Source organism: Canis aureus, chromosome 9, assembly GCF_053574225.1.
Source record: "Canis aureus isolate CA01 chromosome 9, VMU_Caureus_v.1.0, whole genome shotgun sequence".
Taxonomy (NCBI): domain Eukaryota; kingdom Metazoa; phylum Chordata; class Mammalia; order Carnivora; family Canidae; genus Canis; species Canis aureus.
This window is the reverse complement of record NC_135619.1, coordinates 71,996,096-72,015,742: the sequence shown is the minus strand read 5'-3', so window position 1 is coordinate 72,015,742 and position 19,647 is coordinate 71,996,096. Positions and strand designations below refer to the sequence as shown.

At 47.3% G+C, this 19,647-nt stretch overlaps 1 protein-coding gene across 6 annotated transcripts in view; it reads left to right on the top strand.

Annotated features, from left to right (window-relative positions):
* WARS1 (tryptophanyl-tRNA synthetase 1) overlaps window positions 1-19,647 on the top strand; it is a 34,358-nt gene that overhangs the window by 10,799 nt on the left and 3,912 nt on the right. For all 6 annotated transcript variants that reach the window (XR_013386886.1, XM_077910614.1, XM_077910619.1 and 3 more), the window contains 7 exons: window positions 264-477; window positions 1,472-1,580; window positions 9,152-9,271; window positions 9,778-9,960; window positions 15,145-15,245; window positions 17,104-17,216; window positions 17,381-17,554. Coding sequence is in view for 5 of the 6 variants with exons in the window: in XM_077910614.1 (XP_077766740.1) it covers window positions 264-477; window positions 1,472-1,580; window positions 9,152-9,271; window positions 9,778-9,960; window positions 15,145-15,245; window positions 17,104-17,216; window positions 17,381-17,554 (1,014 nt within the window). In the remaining variant the exon portion in view is untranslated. The remainder of the gene's footprint in view (window positions 1-263; window positions 478-1,471; window positions 1,581-9,151; window positions 9,272-9,777; window positions 9,961-15,144; window positions 15,246-17,103; window positions 17,217-17,380; window positions 17,555-19,647) is intronic.

Sequence of the window (19,647 nt, the reverse complement as noted above, 5' to 3'; positions counted from 1 at the left end):
CTAGAACAGCACGAAAATAAGACATTTGGGCCACGACTTGCTGTGTGTCTGTGGGCAAGCTCCTTCACCTCTCTGAGTGTCAGAGGCTTCAACTGGAAGAGCACAGTGACTGTGGTGCCTGCCTCTGAATGGTGTCGTGAGGCTAAGGAGATAACGTGTGTGGGGGCACTTAGCACAGTGCATGCCACGTAAGAGCAGTCGTGTTCAGCAAAATGTTAGCTATGGTGGTATTTTTAGCCTTCATCCTCATTTCCTTTGTCCAGGATGAAATCGATTCTGCAGTGAAGTTGTTGTTATCACTGAAAATGAGCTACAAAGCCACCGTGGGGGAGGAGTATAAGGCCGACTGCCCTCCAGCGAGACCAGCACCTGAGAACAGTCGTGGCCTGAATGCCGCAGAAGCCGAGGAGGACTTTGTGGATCCGTGGACAGTACAGACAAGCAGTGCTAAGGGCATTGACTATGACAAGCTCATTGGTATGTCCTGAGAGAAACCCCAGCTTCTATAAGTGATTCCCTAGAGTTGATCCCATCAGTGTTTTTTTTTTTAATTTTGAATTATAAAGCCAATCAAGCTTCAATGCCAAGAAAAAAATAGATCCTAAAATCTTTTTGTCACGCATTACATCCCAAAAGATTGTTTTTAACAGATAATAATATAAAACTTACTTCACAATAACGATCTGTAATAGATAGCTTAGCATAAGCTTTTTCCCTTTCTTTGAGCGATTCAGAACTTAAAGAAAGGTCTGTTGGAATAGTATGTTTGAGTCCTTTAAAGCACCTCTCTACTTAATGGTTAAAGTCAGGAATGGATTACCTAAATCTCTTTTCCAGTGATACTGATTGTGGAGCTGAAAAGCTGGACGTCAGCTTAAGAAGAGTAACTCCTCACAGAGCAGGTGGCCACTGGCAAGCCCTTCCTCACAGGGCTTCCTGCTCAGGGAAGTCCTTACTCTGAGATCACTGGTAACCACTACAGGAGAGGCGTTACTAAAATGTTTTTATCAAAGTCAAAAGCCATTTTTCATAATTTAAGTCATAGACCATCAGTGAGGGAAAATTTGTTTGAATTCAAGTTAATTTAATGCAGCAAATGAAATATTAAAATTACAGTGGTCAGTGTCCATACATTATACCTTAATAAGCATCTGAAAGAAGGGAGGTATGAAGAGTTGCTAGGCAGACTGAATTCTGGATATGCTTCCCATCAAAATCCAATCCCAAACAAAACAGTGATTTATTCTGTAATTTGTTTCCTGTTTTGCTGATTGTGATTTCAGCTGTCCTTGTTAACATGAAAGACATTTGACTCTGAGTTGAGAGAAGGGCCTGGGAGCAGAAGGCCTAAAAAGGTCTGGGTTCATTTAGATCGCACACAATACACTAGTTTTTCCCCTTCAGTATTACCCGGTTGCCAAACCTCACACCACCTAAGATAGTTCTATCTCGTTCCAATTCTGTTTTCCAGTTCGGTTTGGAAGCAGTAAAATCGACAAGGAGCTGGTAAACCGAATAGAGAGAGCCACGGGGCAGAAACCACACCGCTTCCTGCGCAGAGGCATCTTCTTCTCACACAGGTCAGGGGCTTCCCCTCGTCCTCTCCTTTGAATCCCAGACAAGCTGCCTGCTCTTGGGGACAGTGATAGCCAACTGTCTGAAGACTGGGGGTCCACCTTCTGTCCATAACTGGCTGTGGGGTCATGGCCTGTCCCTTCATCCTCAGGCCCTTTATTCATTTACAAAATATTTACAAAGTGGAGGCCACATACACAGCAGATGAGATGTATGCCAGGTTATGCCCTGTAAATCATAAAATGTCATAAAGACAAAAGAGGTTTCTACGTCCAAGTTGAACGTTTCCCAAACGATAAGCAGTGGGCTTCCTGAAATTTTGTGCCCTCTTCCTGCTATTGTCCTGGCCTACTCATAAATCCTATCATCAAAAGAGAAACTAACAGAGTGTACCTGGAAGAGACTATCCCTACCCTAGACTATAAATTCCATGTAGATAATAATCAGAAAATGGGCAGGTTCCAAGTTTTCTTACCTCACCCATCCCACGGGTTAGCCCATTTTATGGGACATGGTAGGGTTGTTCTGTTCTGCTTGCTCCTCACGGTTACAGCAGAGCACGCACAGGACCGAGCTCAGCAGTCTGCCAGAACTCAAGTTCTGCGTGCCAAAAACTCCGGACCCTGCTCTGCCTTCGTTCTGGACAGAGTATAATCAAACCTTTTACCTTCATTTAATTCACGTTTTTAAAGTATACAGTTCAAGTTTTTAAAATGGTCTTTAGTGTTTTCGTAAGGTTGTGCACCCATCACCACCACTAATTCCAGAACATTCTCACTACCCCAGTAAGATACCCCGTCCCCATGAGCAGTCACTCCCCCACCCACACCACTGGCAGTCATGTTTTCAAGTTCCCCAGTGTGGTGGCCTGTATTCATACGTCCTTCCCTTTCATACCTGAATAGTCTTCTCCCGAATAGATAGACCCCATTTTTTGTTTATCCATTTACCAGTTGCTGGGCATTTGGGTTATTTTCACTTTTGGGCTCTCAGTGACGCTGCTCTGAACATTTGTGTACAAGTTTCTGTGTGGACAAGTGTCTTCAGTTCTCTTGGTGGGAACACAATTGCTGCATCTAGTAGCTCCAGAATTTTCTGAGGAACTACCAAACTGCTCTCCACAGTGACTGTCATTTTGCATTCCCACCAGCAATGCACAGAAAAGAGTCCTAGTTCTTTTTTTTTTTTTTTTTAAGATTTTATTTATTCATGAGAGACAGAGAGGCAGAGACACAGGCAGAGGGAGAAGCAGGCTCCTCGTAGGGAGCCTGACATGGACTCGATCCCAGGTCTCCAGGATCACACCCTGGGCTGAAGGCAGCGCTAAACCGCTGAGCCACCCGGGCTGCCCATGGGTCCCAGTTCATATCCTCACCAATACTTACTGTTTCCTACTTTGTATATATATTTTTATAGCCATTCTAATAGGTATGAAGTGGTTTTTCATTGTGTTTTGACTCATGATGTTGAACATCTTTTCATGTGCTCATTGGCAGTTTTTATACATCTTCTCCCCCCCACACACACACACCTTTTTTTCTTTTTTTTTTTCTTTTTTTTTTTTTTTAAAGATTTATTTATGGGACACCTCGTAGGTCAGCGGTTGAGTGTCTGCCTTAGGCTCAGGGCGTGATCCCGGGTTGGGGATCAAGTCCCACATTGGGCTCCCTGTGAGGAGCCTGCTTCTCTGTCTTTCTATGTCTCTGTCTCTCTCTCTCTGTCTTGCTCATGAATAAATAAATAAATCTTTTTAAAAATTAAGGATTTATTTATTATTTCAGAGAGAGAATGAAAGAAGGGGAGCAACCAGGAGGGAGGGGCAGAGGTAACAGGAGAGGGGGAGAGAATCTCAAGCAGACTCCCCACTGAGCACAGAGCTAGAGCTGGATGCAGCAGGGCTCGATCCCAGGACCAAGAGGTCATGACCTGAACTGAAATCAAGAATTGGAAGCCTAATCAACTGAGCCACTCAAGGGCCTTCCTGCCTATTTTTTATATATTCTTCAGTGGAGAATATCTACCCTGATCCTTTGCCTACTCTTTAATTATTTGTTTTTTTTATTATTGAATCATAATAGTTTTTTGTGTGTTCTGGATTCTAGTTTCTACCAAATGTATGATTTATGAATACTTATTCCCATTGTATAGATTGTCTTTTCACTTTATTGATAATGTCCTTTGAAACACAAAACTTTTTGATTTTTATGAAATCTAGTTTATGTTTCCTTGGTTGCTTAGTGTCTAAGAAACTATTGCCTAATCCAAGATCATGAAGATGTGCACCTATATTTTCTTCCAAGAGTTTTATGATTTTGGCTCTTACATTTAGGTCTCTGATCCATTTCAAGTTAATTTTTTTTTTATTTTATTTATTTATTCATGAGAGACACACACAGAGAGAGGCAGAAACACAGGCAGAGGAGGAAGCAGGCTCCATGCAGGGAGCCCGACGTGGGACTCGAACCCAGGTCTCCAGGATCACACCCTGGGCTGAAGGCAGCGCTAAACTGCTGAGCCACCAGGGCTGCCCAATCAAGTTCATTTTTATATATGGTGTGAAGTAGGGTCCAACTTCATGTTTTTGCATGTGGATATCTAGTTGTCCCAACACCGTATTCTGAAGACTGTTTTTTCCCTAATTGAATTTTCTTGGCACTCTTGTTGAAAATCAGTTGACCTTATATTTAAGGGTCTGTTAAATTTAATACATAAGTCTTGATTACTATGGTTTTGTTCTAAGTTTTGACATTGCAAAGTGTGAGTTCTTCAGCTTTATTCTTCTCAAGATTATTTTGCCTCTTCTAGGTGCCTCGCATTCCTGAGTTAATTTTAGAATCAGCTTGCTAATTTCTGCTGGGAAAAAGACAGCTGGGATTTTGATACGGATTGCACTGAATTTGTAGATCAGTTTAGGGAGTATTGTATCTTAAAATGTTAAGTCTTCCAGTCCATGCACATAGAATGTCTTTCCACTCAGGGCTATAGTTTCTTTCTGGTGGTGTTTTATATTATAGTATTCAGTTACAGGTCTTACACTACTTTTGTTAGATTTATTCCTACTGTTTTATTCTTTTTGATGTTTTACGAGTAGCATTTTCTTAACTTCATTTCCAGATTGTTCATTGTTACTTCTGAAAGAAAAACACACTCTTCTGTGTCTCCTCGATTTTCAGCACTTTGCTACAACACCATTTCATGGGGCAGCCCAGGTGGCTCAGTGGTTTAGTGCCGCCTTCAGCCCAGGGCGTGATCCTGGGGTCCCGGGATCGAGTCCCACATCAGGCTCCCTGCATGGAGCCTGCTTCTCCCTCTGCCTGTATCTCTCTCTCTCTCTCTCTCTCTCTCTGTCTCTCATGAATAAATAAAATCTTAAAAAAAAAAATTTCACTTCTGACACCAGATGTGTGGCTTTCCACACATCAGGCAGTTCTGCAACACCAGCTAGGTATTCTACAATTTAACACGGTCCTGATACTGTCCATTTGGACCATTGGGTCCCTCAGGTTAAAGGCTTGGTCCTAAAAGACAGCCCCCCCTCAGCCTACTTCAGATGCTAGTCACAAGTCCAGGTTGTCATCTGTAGACATCTTATAGATCAACCAGCTATAAATCAGAGGTTCCCATAACCACCTCCTGGGGTTCAATTAATTTGCTAGAGCAGCTCACATGACTTAGGAAAATAGTTTACTTACAAGATCACTGGTTTATTATAAAAGGATATAACTTAGGAATAGGCAAATGAAAGACATGCAGAGGACAAGTTATGTAGGAAGGGGTGGGGATTCCATGCCCTCTCTGGGTGTACCACCCTACCCACACCCACACATGTTCACCAACCCAGAAGCTCCCCAAACCACATCCTTTGGTGTTTTATGGGGGCTTTATTATATGGGTATGACTGATTATATCATCGGCCATTAGTGATTAAGGTCAATCTCCAACCCCTTTTAGGAGAAAGGGGTCAGAAAAGTACCAACCTTCTGATTTGGATTGGTTCCCCTGGCAACCAGTCCCCATCCTTAGGTTACCTAGGGACTTTCTAAAAGTCACCTATTAATATAAACTTAGATGTGGTTGAAAAGGGCTTTGTTATGTGAATGTCACATGTCACATTTATCCCTCTTATCACTTAGGAAATTCCATGGATTTTAGGAACTCTGTGACAAAGACCAAATATATTTCTCATTATAAATCACAGTTATCTCACTACTCTATAGAAATACAACTGACTTTTGTCTGTTGATCTTATATCCTGCAGCTTTCCTTATTTCATTTATTGGCCTAGTAGGTTTTGTCTTTTTTTGACGATTCTATAGGATTTTCTGTAGAATCCTACATTCTATAGGATTTTGAGAATTCTGTAAGGCATTATTCTATATGTAGAATTATGTCACCTAAGAATGAAGCTAATTTTACTCTTTCCTTCCAATTTGGATATCTTTTTTCTTGTCTGATTGCTCTGGCTGGAACTTTTAGTACAGTGTCAAATAAGAGTGGTGAGAGTGGGCATCCTTTTACTCTTCGACCATTAGCTATGGATTTTCCATAAATGCCTTTGATTATGTTAAGGAAGTTTCCTTCTCTTGGTTCATTGAGTATTTTTATCATGATAGATGTTAGATTTTGTCAAACTCTTTATCTGCATCTGTTGAGATGATCATGTGGTTTTGTCTTCTGTTAATATAGTGTATCACATTTCATGCATTTTTGTATGTTGAACCAACTTTGCATGCCTAGGATAAATCTCATTTGATCATGATATATCATCCTTTTTATGTTGCTGGATTTGGTCAGAGAGTTGCTGAGGATGTTTGTGTCTGTACTCATAAGAATCTGTAGTTTTCCCTTGGTACCTTTGCTTGGGGTATCAGGATAATCCTGGCCTCAGAATGAGTTTGCAGATATTCCCTCTTTAATTTTTTTAGAAGGATTTGTGAAGGATTGTTTTTTTTTTTTTTTTTTTTTTTTTTTTTTTTTTTTTTTTTAAGATTTATCCAATTCATGGGCCACCCAGGTGGCCCAGCGGTTTAGTGCCTCCCTTCAGCCCAGGCCGTGACCCTGGAGACCCGGGATTGAGTCCCAAGTCGGGCTCCCTGCATGGAGCCTGCTTCTCCCTCTGCCTGTGTCTCTGCCTCTCTCTCTCTCTCTCTGTGTCTCTCATGAATAAATGAATAAAATATATTTTTAAAAAAAGATTTATCCATTCATTTTAGTGATAGAACATGGGGTGGGGGGAGTGAGAGGGACAAGCAGACTCCCTGCTGAGACTGACATGGTGCCTAACCCCAGGACCCGAGATCACGACCTGAGCTAAAATCAAGTCTGATGCTTAACCTACTATACCACACAGGTGCCCCTATTAATGTTTTTGTGTTTTTTTGTTTTGTTTTTTTTTTTGATAGAATTCATCATGAAGCCGTCTGGTTCCAGGCTTTTCTTTGTGGATCATTTTTTGATTACTAATTCAATTTCTTTGTTTGTTACAGATCCGTTCAGATTTTCTATTTCTTCTTGAGTTAGTTTGCTAGGTGCTTCTCTCCAGGAATTGGTCTTTTTCATCAGGATTGTGTAGTATGTGGGCATACAATTGTCCTTAGTATTCCTTTCTCATCCTTTTTATTCCTACAAAGTCAGTAATGTCCCTTTTTTCATTCCTGACTTCAGTAGTCTACTTTTTTATCCCCCCTTTGTCACTTTAGCTCAAAGCTTACCAATTTTGTTGATCTTAAATCAGAACTTTTTATCTTAGCATTTTGCAGCTCTCACTGCCCATGGAACTTACTTTACTTCATTGTAGTGACCTTTAGTCTCTTGGCTTAGGTCGTCATAGGACTCAGATTTGAGAATGCCCCTCTGTCTGATTTTATCATCTGTAAGGTAGGGCATTAGGGGAGAAAGAACATGGGCTGTCAAGCTGCAAACTGTGGGCTTTGACTGTGCTCCTTCACCTGCAGAAAACCATCCTCACAAAGCGGAGCTTGGTCAGCAAGCCTCAGTGCATTCCCTGCACTCCCTGGAGTGCCTTGCCCCCAGGCACTGATGAGGGGCTCTCAAGGACTGCAAGAACAGCCCATGGGACAGCCACATTGTGTTCTCTCTTGTAAGCCCATAACAGCCAGAGAAGGACTCTTTTCTTCCAGAATTAATTTTTTTTATTCTTTCCTTATTTCAAAAAGTGTATGAATCGTTCCTTGGAGGTTTAAAAAAAAAAAAAAAAAAAAGCCCTAAACACAAAAAAAACAGTTCCCATAATCCTGTGAGCCCAGAGAGGAACACTGTTAATCATCGGTGTGGGGTATGAGGAGGAGTCACTTGTTAGAATACTCTTGTATGGGATCCCTGGGTGGCGCAGCGGTTTAGCGCCTGCCTTTGGCCCAGGGCGCGATCCTGGAGACCCAGGATCAAATCCCACGTCGGGCTCCCGGTGCATGGAGCCTGCTTCTCCTTTTTCCTATGTCTCTGCCTCTCTCTCTCTCTATCTCTGTGTGACTATCATAAATAAATAAAAAAAAAAAAAAAATAGAATACTCTTGTATGGAGTCTCCTACCCAGACCTCTGGAAAAGGTCCTCTTTTATTTTGGGACATTTTATCCAGAAACAAAAAAACAGTTATACCCTAGAGTAGTGCTTTCACACTGTGGTGAACATTGCGATCACTGAGGGAGCTTCTTAAAAATACAGATTCCCAGATATCACCAAGATTCTGCACTGAAGCAGAATCTCTGAAGGTGGGACCCAGGTAGAGGTGATATGACCAGGTGATTCTGATGCACAGCCAGGAAGGAGGACCCTTCGTATACATTATCTGTGAACCCCAGTTCTGGGGGAGGGCAGATGAGTCCAGAATGACTCCCAGGTGAGGACACTTGGTCCCAGCCTGGCTGAGGAAGCCCAAATCAGATCTCTAGCTGAGGACTTCCCTCCACACTTCCAGGAGGTCTTCCTCACTCCCATCCCTGAGTTAGGACTGTGTGGAACTGTGCAGTCTTCCCCATTCAGGGTCTCCAGAGACTCAGGACTGAGGGTTCTGACTAAGAATTGTGTAGTGTTGGCTTGGTGTCATTCCCAGGAACAGGTGTAAAGCAGATGGTATGTGAACACCAGTATTTGAAATTTCCAAAGGGGTTCCATCAACTGCCTAACTATACCTCTCTTTTATCCCAGGCCTACGTGTCTTATACTTTTAAAACAATCACAGAGAGGGGCACGTGGGTGGCTCAGTCGGTCAAGCATCTGCCTTTGGCTCAAGTCATGATCCCAGGGTCCTGGGATCAGGAGCCAGGTCAGGCTCCCTGCTCAGCAGGGCGTCTGCTTCCTCCTCTCCCTCTGCCCTGCCCCTGCTCATGCTTTCTCTCTCTTTCTCTCAAAGAAGTAAAATCTTCCAAAAAAAAAAAAAAAAAAATCCTAGGAGAAAGAAAACCATGTCAGAAGTTTCCTGTCATTTTTCTAATATGGGCACCAAGAATAACCAACTCTAATCATTGTGTTTTCTCTGTCTCTTGCAAGTGAGCGTTAGCGCTTTAGTGTTTCTCTCAGAAAATCACACCATTTCCTCTTCTCTTTTTTTTACTTTAGAGATATGAACCAAATTCTTGATGCCTATGAAAATAAGAAGCCATTTTATCTGTACACGGGCAGGGGCCCCTCTTCCGAAGCAATGCATGTAGGTCACCTCATCCCGTTTATTTTTACAAAGTAAGTACTGCATCAAATGCCTTTTATCACTTTTATTAGTGAATCAGGAATGTTAACTTATAAACCATATCTAGAGTGACAGGACACCCCTAGTTTATTAAACAAACAAGGTATGAGGGACCTGGTGCCTTTGTGGCTTCTGTTCACTTTGTTTCTGGTGTCACTTTAGAAAGCGTGGCAGGATGGAGCAAGCATTGCCTTAGAGTTAGCCAACCTGTTTCCTCCTGTCCCTGTCTCTGTGACCATAGCAGAGTTACTTTACTGACCCTTCATTTCCATGTCTGCAGGAGGGAAGTGATGATACCTGCCTCCCAAAGCAATCACCAGCCTGCAATGTAGTATAAAGCAGCTAGCACAGAGCTGAGTTAATACATGTAGTTCCAGCCCCACAGCATAAGATGGTGTGATTGCCTAGACAAAATTTGATGGACCCTGTTGGTAAGAACTGTGTTTTTGGATGCAGAACGGGAAACGAGATGGCAGCCTTCTTCCCTGGTGTCTTGTAGGTGGCTGCAGGATGTGTTTAATGTGCCCTTGGTCATCCAGATGACAGATGACGAGAAGTACCTGTGGAAAGACCTGACCTTGGACCAGGCCTACGGCTATGCCGTGGAGAATGCCAAGGACATCATTGCCTGTGGCTTTGACATCAAAAAGACTTTCATCTTCTCTGACCTTGACTACATGGGGTAAGGAGAGGGTGCCTGGCTGCCTTCTAAAAAAGCAGATGTAGACGGCAGGTCCTCGAGCCCATGCTGGGTCAGACATATCTGAAATGGCCTAAAGACTTGGGGAATGATTTCCTTCCTTTATGAAACATTAGGATGTGGTTTATTGGTCTCGTTCACCAGCTGAGGTTCCCATTCCCAGCCTGGGACAGAATTGTAGTTTCTCTCCAAGGACAGTTTGTCAAGTTAGGGTCTTTCTCTTTCTTGCAGTACCTTTTTTGTCGCAGAAAAAAAGACTCCCAGCACATTCAGTACTGGGAGTAGTACTTCAGTACTTCACAGTCCAGTTGTTTAAATCTGCCATTCAATAGCCAAAATATTGCACTCAGAAAATCCTTGAATTGAATCTTCTGAGGTCTTCGTCATCCCAAACAACTACCAGAAGTGTGTTAGAAAAATAAGACTTTGTCAGGTGTCCCAACAAGAATATACTGTTCAACTCAGCAAGTACTTCCTGAACACCTGAGATGCCATGCTTCTCGCGAGGCACTGGTGATCCCCGAGGATGTAAGAGGTGTGGCCCCCGTCACTGAGGGCCCGTTATCAGGCCAGGGTGCAGTGAAAGCATGGAGCGGGCTGTGTTGAGACTAAGTGTGGAGGAGCTTGCTTATTACCATTTCCCCAGAATATCTCCTTTATAGGATGACTGGTGGCTTTATATCCAAAGAGAGAAATAGTCACCTTGGTAAGAATTTTGGCCTTTCTACCAACTAGTAAATGAATTCATAACTTACTTTTTTTATATATATATCATTTATTTATTCATGAGAGACACAGAGAGAGAGAGGGAGAGAGGGAGAGACACAGGCAGAGGGAGAAATAGGCTCCATGCAGGCAGCCCAACGTGGGATTCGATCTCAGGTCCCCAGGATCACGCCCTGGGCTGAAGGTGGCACTAAACCGCTGAGCCACCCCGGCTGCCCAATTAATAACTTTCTAATATTACCTGTGAGATTTTTGAAATCACGTCTCTGTGGCCATGGAGGCATTGTGGTGTCCTTGAGGAAACACGGTCTTTGAAGGAAGAAAACAGACCCGGGTTCAAGTTCTGGCACCTCTGTTTAGTGGTCATGAGTCAGAACAAGCCTGGTCCATGAAATTGGGTTACGTGAGACGTTAGGTGTCATCATTATTATAATTTTCATGGCTCTTTATTTAACATGTCTCCCTCATTCCTTAAAAGGACCCGATTCACCTGCTCGAGCGCTTAGCCATACCCTGGGTCCTGCTGCTCTTTTCAGGGCCGGGCTGTGCTGGCAGCTACCCAGTCACTGCGTCCTCTGGTGCTGCCATTTGCCTCCCACAGCAGCCCCTCACGGCCTCATCCCCCAAAAGCCAGTGCCCTCCAGAAAGCACAGATGGTCTTGCCACGCCCCCACCTGCACTTCTCCCACTTGTGTCATCATGATGAAGTGTTCACTTTCCATTTAGCTCACAGGCCCCTCTTTCTTGGAGTACCTTTTTTGTCGCAGAAAAAACATTTGGCCAGTGTTCCTCTCCAGCATCACTGCCACCTCCAGCTAGATGAAACACTCTGCAGTTCCATACCCCCACCCCCACCCCGTCTTCTCTACCCAGAGTTCCCACCCCCCTCCTGACCTCACCTCTCCCAACGCAGAGGAGGCCTACTCAGTCTCCAGACACATGGGCAAGCATCCCCTCTTCCTGGGAGCTGTCCCTCCTACAGCCAGATTCATATGCACCCCTCAGCAGCCCAGGCTCCACCTTGGCCATATCTGGTATGGGGTGAGGGGTGACCCTATCCCGCTAGGTCAGTAAAACAGTTACGGAGTGCTCTCTGTGGCCAGTATCCTCCTAGGCCCTGAGAACACAGCAGTGAGCCAAGCAGAGTCCCTGCCTCCCTGAACTGAGGTGCTGGTGGGGTGGGAACAAACACTTCTTATAAGCCCACAAAGATGGCCAGAGTGGTAGGCATGTGAAGGGGAGTGCATGTGAGAGGGCCACCAGATGACTCATCCTCCTCTCAGCACATTCTGAGAGAACATGGGGTCTGTGGTGACTTGCCTAGCCTGTCTCTGCTCACAGCACTTGGTATCCTCCACCTTTGCTCTGCAGGAACTTCCTTTTTCTACATTAACCCAGAGTAGGGATGAAAACACAAACAACATGCAAATCAAAGGGTCCGTGCTGCCTCTTCTTGGAAAGACCTCTTAGGTAGAACCTAAAGTCAGGAGAAAAGTCTTAAAAATTAAATCCTGTTTTCAGATGTCTTCCTCCCTTTAAGAGTATTTTAAACAGTTGGGCATTTTACTTTTTTCTTGAAATTTAACTTAAAATTCAGGTCTTTGATTTAACAAAGCTCCTTCCTGGTCTTTAGAGGCTGAAACTATAAATAAGCTACCCTCCAGCCTCTCTTTGGGTGGGAATGAAGCAGCTGAGCCCCTGAGAGGAAAGAAGCCTGTGGCAGGCAAGGCTGGCTCTGGGCACCCTGTCAGCGCACACTTTCCTGGCTCTGCACATGGGCCCGGAGAGGCCTTCCTGCCAGGAGCCATAAGGCATGGAAAGACAGGAACCTGAGAGCTGGTGTTCCAAACTCAGCTCTGCTCCCGGTTGATTTGGTTCCTTTGGGCAAGTCCTTAGATTCTCTGAGCCTCTGTTTTCCTGTAAGTCAAGGGTTTGGTATTAGAGGCAGTCAGGCGGACGGGTTCGTCTGCATGCTCATCCTGACCACCGGTTACTGTGTGATAGACACCTGAGTTACCTGCCCTCTGCCCGCTTGCTCAGCCCACTCATTCACGCAGTAGGTATTCCTTGAGCATCTGCTACAAATCACACTGACCCTGGGGAAACAGCTGCCAGAAAGCAGCCCACAACTGTGTCAGGGAGAGTCGGCAGGTAACGATGACAAGCCAGGTGGTGATGAGTGCTGTGAGGACAAAGGATGGGGTTTGCTCAGTGGCCAGGAGGTCATGATGCCAACGCCACAGTTTCATGAGAACTTAATGAGGTGCAACATATAAAGTGGCGTTCGAGGAGTACCTAGTGAGTGCTCAGCAAATGTATGATCTAGAAATCACATTCAGCATGTGATTGTCACATGTCACATGTGAGTGTCACATGTCACTGGTCCTGTATAAGGTAATCTGGAAAATGTGCTTTAAACTGTGTGAGTGTGAAGGGCAAGCGTTCTCCCCCCAAGGCAGTGTGTGGCATTCAGCCATCACTCAGGTCTGTTCCTTGTCCACAGGGGCGAAGTCTTGGCATGCGGGCCCTGTGTCACACTGCATGGGCACTCAGTGTGCCCCTGGGGAACCGATCCCCTGCCTGGGGAAGGCTGTAGCGTTCATGGGGCAGCCCCTTCACTCATCCTCTAGTCTGTGTGGCATGGGCACTGGCTGGCAAAGAAGTAGCCAATCTTCCGAGTAAGGTCAGTTATCTTACTCAGAAGTACTGCTCAAACACCACAGGGCTGGCGTCCTGTCACAGGGAGTACCATAGACTTCCCTCCACGTGGGGCTGAAGGCTGTCATGTAGTGTGACCACAGGTGGAGGAAGGCTGGCCACCTGCTGATTTGTCCTGGCGGTTAGAATTTGCAGTTGCCTCCACCCGAGGATGTGTGGAATCTTGCTGCGGCCCTCTCCCCCAGGTGGCAGACAGCTACTTGTCATCATTAGGGTGTGAGCAGCGTGAAGCATGCTGTGGTCTCCCAGGACCCCTCTCCAACAAGAGGTAGTTCCTGTCTCAGCAGGACCACAAAACAGGCATCTTTCCAGGGAGCACTTCGCATGGTGCTGGGTTCCTGGCGCCTCTTCTCTCTCTGACACTGTTCCCCCGCCCCAGCCAGTGCTCTGGGCCCGAAACTCAGCAAGCTACCAAGTGAAAGCCCCTCTCTCCCCTATCCCTCTCCTGCTCCTGAATGGAAGGGACTCTGCTCAACCTGCCACAAACCCTGGAGCGGGGTCTTTGTTTTTATAGCCCTCCCTGCCTCCTGGCTGCCCCCACCCAGGCAGCCAGTGCCCCTGGATTTCTGACACCCCGCCCTACTCCCACCCCCCGCTGTCACCCTAAAGTCATTGAGGAGTTTTCCATCTAGGGACAAAGGCTTAAACTCCTTCAAAAGCTTCCGGACGTGAGAAAAGCATACGTGTTGCAGCCAACCGAGCCTGGGTGTGGATCCCAGCTCCTGTATTCTCTGGGTCTGTGACATGACCCTTAACTTCTCAGAGCCTCGGTGTTTATCTGGAAAGTACGAAGCTGCTGCTTCAAAGTGAAGTAGAGTAGTGTTGACCCGTGTCCAGCACTTAGCAGAGCTCCTGCCACATGATACAAACATGTAGTAAATGTTAGCTTTCCCACTCTTTCCTTTTCTGGAAAATGGGAGAGTAGAGCTGCTGAGTATTAGAGATGCCGTGTAAGAAGTCACTCTGGGGGATGCCTGGGTGGCTCAGCAGTTGAGTGTCTGCCTTTGGCTCTGGGCGTGATCCCAGGGTCCTGGGATCTAGTCCCACATTGGGCATAGAGCCTGTTTCTCCCTCTGCCTGTGTCTCTGCCTCTCATGAATAAATAAAATATTAAAAAAAAAAAATGTTACTCTGGGTCCTTCCCCCTCCCTGTGTTTGCTGAACCCTCAGCCTAGGTCCCACTGGTAGCAGAATGGCTGCCACAGGTCCAGGCCTCTTACCAACATCCCTCACCATCCAGGAGAGAGCATCTGGTCGTTTGAATCAACCACTGTGGCCCAGCCCTGTTGCTGCCTTGGTGGCTGGACGTGTCGGTTTCTCTGCAGACACACTGGCAACAAGATTCAAATATCTGGCCTCCAATAACACAGAGCAGACTCTGTCTCACAGGAAAGCTCTCTTGGGATTCCCAGACCGGAAGCTCTGCAGCACACTTGACCACTGACCTGGGCAGAGTTTAAATGCTCCATGTTAGCCACTGAATCTGAACCTGTTGTGTTCCTGCTTCATCCGCCCGTCGCCTGGCGCTGGTTTCTATGCGTTTCCACGGCAGCTCCACTTGGCCTGTCACAGCTCTCTGCCTAGAGATGCCTTCTGGGCACCTTCCTGCCCAGTCTGTGTCCTCAGCCCACACCTGCGCACTCGTACTTCACCATCTGCGGCTTTGGCCTCAGCAGGAAGCCACCCTCTGAACCTGGGGTTTCATTCCGATTGTCTTTGCAGGATGAGCCCAGGCTTCTACAAGAATGTGGTGAAGATTCAGAAGCACGTTACCTTCAACCAAGTGAAAGGCATTTTTGGTTTCACCGACAGTGACTCCATCGGTAAGTGGAGTCCTGTGCCCTGGGGTAAAGCGCTGGCATCTGCCCCTTGGCCCAGATACCTCTCAGGTAGCAATGTTTGCCCCTCACCTCCCCACAGTGAGCCCAGGGGCAGGTCTTCCCAGGACCCAGCAGAGGTGGTGCGATGCCTACAGTCCCATTTCTGGGCCTTGGGGTTGCACTTTGAGGACCATCTGTCGGCCTCTCACCCACTAAGAGGTTTAAAAGGAAGAAAGAAAAGGGTGGGGGTGACGAGTTCCTTTGCATGCTCATGAGGTCCCAGCCAATGTGGGCGCCTCTGATGGAGGCCCAGGGGCTACAGGAGGACCTCCCCTGACGGCCAGGAGCCTCTCTTTACCTGGTAAGAGGATGGGCTTGACCCATAGAGCCCACCCTGCCCACCCTCACAGTCCTGTGACTTGGCCTCCTGCACACACACTCTTAGGTCCCTCTCCATATACTTCTGTGCCTGTCAGACACGTCAGCTTTCTCTTTCTAGATCCTTAGCTCCTGAAGCAAAGAATTGATCCCTGAGACTTGTGGGCCTCCTAATCCCCTCCCCTACTTTGTTTTTGGAATACAGTTCCAGGCCAAGCAGCTGCAAGCCCAGGACAGCATCCCGGCCTGTGCCTGCCAGTTTGCCCTCTGGGAGGGGGCACATCCCAGGGCCCTGTCAGTGAGGGACCTTCCAGGACAAGTGCAGAGAGAAAAGCCATGGAGAGGCCTCACTGGGAGGCTCTTCACATGAGCAAGACCCTTTTCTTTGATGTTTCAGTCAGATTCATTCCTGACAGTTGGGGCATAAACCCTGTGCTTTTGAATGGGTTTTTATCCATGGAATGCTGCTTTTTAATGGGAAGATATCTCAGGGAAGGTGGCCCTTGGCAAGTAGGGAGACAATAGACCTATAAATAGCTGCACACACTGTGCTGCCAGACAGCCGGGATTGAGTTCTGGCCCAGCCAGCTGCTTGCTGTGAACAGTCCGAGCCTGAATGTCCACATCTGTAAAATGGGGGCTGTGTGGCACTTCTTCCTAGAGTTGTGAGCAGTAGATAAGCCTGGTGAAGCCCCTGAGCACAGAGCCTGGCACCCACACGCAGAATGGCCCCCATGGCTGTGTGTTTTAACAGGGTGCTAGTGGTGGTGGCAGGCATTCACTTGGTACCCCAGAGAATGACAGGAACCCAAAAATGGGATGTCCCTGAAGTAGGGAGAAGACCCCTGCTAGGAGAAAATATCACAGAGGCAGGACTTTCAGGGGAGAAGAGAAGCTATGCCCCAGAATTAGTCCTGTAGCACCAGGCCGGCCCCGCAAATGCCTGGGTGTACCCACATAGCACGGCGGGTGTGGGCTGGCCCAGCACCACTCGTCAGAGGTTGCATGAAGGTCAGGGCCCTTTGACCACTTGTGCGGGCCAAAGCAAATAGCAATAGCTGTGTTAACAGCAACATCCAAAATACTGAAAACAGATTTAGGTACCAGGGTATTGTAATTTATAGTAATTAAAGGTGAGAAACAAACCATGTGCCCATAGATAGAAACTGTCTCAACACTACAGGACACCTTTACAGGACAGAGGGTGTTTAATAACCACATCGTAAATGTCACCGAGTGAGGGAAGGGGTAAGGAAAAAGCTAGGTAGAGCATAATCACAACAGAAATGCAGAGAGAAATTAAGGAAACCTGGGACTGTAGATTTGTCTCTCCTCCCTACTGTTCTGTGGTTTCAGATTCTCTTGAGTGATGATCACATCTCTAAAGGGGAGAACACCTATTCGTGTTCATCCCTTTTGTTGGATGAATTAACCAAAACAGGAATTGGTGTCGTCCGTAAAAATATTTTGTTTACGCTTTCAGGGAAGATCAGCTTTCCTGCCATCCAGGCCGCCCCCTCATTCAGCAACTCATTCCCTCAGATCTTCCGAGACAGGACAGACATCCAGTGCCTCATCCCGTGTGCCATCGACCAGGTCAGGAGGCAGAGTGAGGTGGTCCTCGGTCTGGGGCGCTGCACTCTTGGATGGGAAAGGAGGTTTTAAAAGGTGTTGGGCGGGGGGCAATCCTGTTAGCGAGTTGGGGGCCCGGGAGCATCCCGTGGTGCCAGCTGTCCTCAGAGGTCCCTCTCTTCCCCCAGGATCCTTACTTCAGGATGACAAGAGACGTCGCCCCCAGGATTGGCTACCCTAAACCAGCCCTGCTGCACTCCACCTTCTTCCCAGCCCTGCAGGGGGCCCAGACCAAGATGAGCGCCAGCGACCCCAACTCTTCCATCTTCCTCACAGACACCGCCAAGCAGATCAAGACCAAGGTGAGCACTGCCCAGGGCGGAGGGGCAGCCTGTGTACACAGGGCGGAACACGCCCCACAGACCTGCACACACACGTGTCCATCCAGCCTGCTCCGCCACAGCATTGGGTTCCAGGATCAGTGGCTGCTGCCTGCGACCTTGAGGTGGCCTGTCCCTGGTCCCACCCTGCTCCCAGACTTCAATTTATTCTGTGTCCTTTCATTTAGGGAAAACCTTGGATTTTCCTTCTTTTTTGTCTTCTCTGCGTTTCTCACAAACACTCTGCTCTGGAAGCTAAGTCATGGCAGTTTTCTTTAAAGTAAATGATAGAAAATATTCCAGTACGTTTGAGCAACAGCCGTAGTCCAGCAAATGGACCAGGTGCTTTATGTTTTCTGGCTTTATTTCTCACGGGGGGGTGGGGGGGGATAGTGGTGAGTGCCTTTAGAGGGATGAGGGCCAGAGAGGATGACCAGCTTGACCAAGGTGGGGCTTAGGGGCCACATGTTCTCATGGAGACTGGGAGTGGGAGGGTGCCCTTCAACAGGACAGCCCTGTCCAGCCCAGCATGCAGCAGGCGCTCAACAAATATTTGTCCAGTCACCAAAGAAATGAGAATTAGGAATTTGTTTGAGCTTTTTTCTTTCCCAGGGCCCTGTTTCTGTTGCTCGGGGCTGAACTGCCAGTACAGGTACAGTCCCCCCGCTGTCCCACAAAGCTGTCGACATTCTATTTGGAATCAAGTGTGTGTTTGTGGGTGAGACGTTTACAGCGGAAGTGACCAAATCTATTTGAGTTGTGTAAGGCAACCCTCTGAGTCACTGCCCCTGACCCTTCCGAAGTTCCTAGCAGGTTCTGGTTGACAATAGGGAACGTCCAAACCCTCTTCCAGGAAGTAGCCACCGCCAACTCTCTTGGAAGCCGGTATATTTAGGGCTTTTTCTTCCCCTTTCACTACTTGCTGGAAGTTCCAAAGCATGGAGTACAAAAGAGAGAGAAAGGCTTCTCTTCTCTCCAGAAGAGAAGGCATTTTGTTTGCATTTTTAGTTGTTTTAAAGAAGTTATTTTTGGGTCTGCCACATTTTTTCTTTTTTTCTTTTTTTTTTGTTTTTTTGTTTTTTTGTTGCCACATTTTCCCCACTCAGGGACCAGCAAGACCCCAAGGGCAGAGTGGGCAGTGAGCATGAAGTCAGGAAGCACACAGCTACAGAGGCCACCAGGGTTGTGAGCAGCCTGTGAGGCAGGACAGGATCTGGCCAGGCCCTTGTTCTCAGTTCCCACGCCCACCCTCTACTCCAGAATCAGCCTCCACACCGGCCAGGGGCAGGACATCTGCTCTAGCCCTCCCAAAAATAACAGCAGTAGCCTTTGCTGCGTCACCACATGCTCGCCCATGTAATCTCACTGAGTCCTGACAACCGCCTGGGGAGCCGTGTCTGTCCTGTAGGCAATGAAACCAAGACTCAGAGGGCCCAGGCAGCTTCCTACATCCACTACTTGGTTGTGGGCACCAGAATGCAGCTACCAGGATCCAAAATGACGGAAGCAAGTGAGAGTGGTGAGGCTGGCACCGGAACCCACTCCCTGGCTGCACAGGCCCTCCTGTGGCCTGGAGTCAGGAGCCCCAGGTTGTCTGCACCCTGCCGTTTCACTGCCTTTGGCCAGTGTCCTTGCTGTCCTGGGAGACCTCTGCGAAGTGGGCGCAGCTGTACTGATTTCATAGATTCGAGACAAGGCTCTCATGAGACAGCGTATAACAAGTGTCTGTGAGCCGTAAAGTGCTGCCCAGATCGAAGAATTTAGTTCAGAATGACGACCTGGTCAGCTCCTTTGCAGTAGAGGCCAACACAGGCCGGAGGCTGTGGCACGGGCCGGCCTGAGCCCGCCCAGCCGGTGCCTCCTGCAGGCAGCCTTGGAGTGTGGAGCTCCCTCTTCTGCGACGTGTCTGTAGCACAGTGCACCAGCCTGGCCACCCACTTGTGATTTCTGATCACAAGACCCTTTTAGTGGCCACTCGGCCCTGAGGCTGGGAGCTCCTGCACCCCAGCTCAGCTGTCCCCTTGGATGGTAGCAGCCAGAGCACACCAGCTCTTGGAGTTTGGTGGTTGAATCAG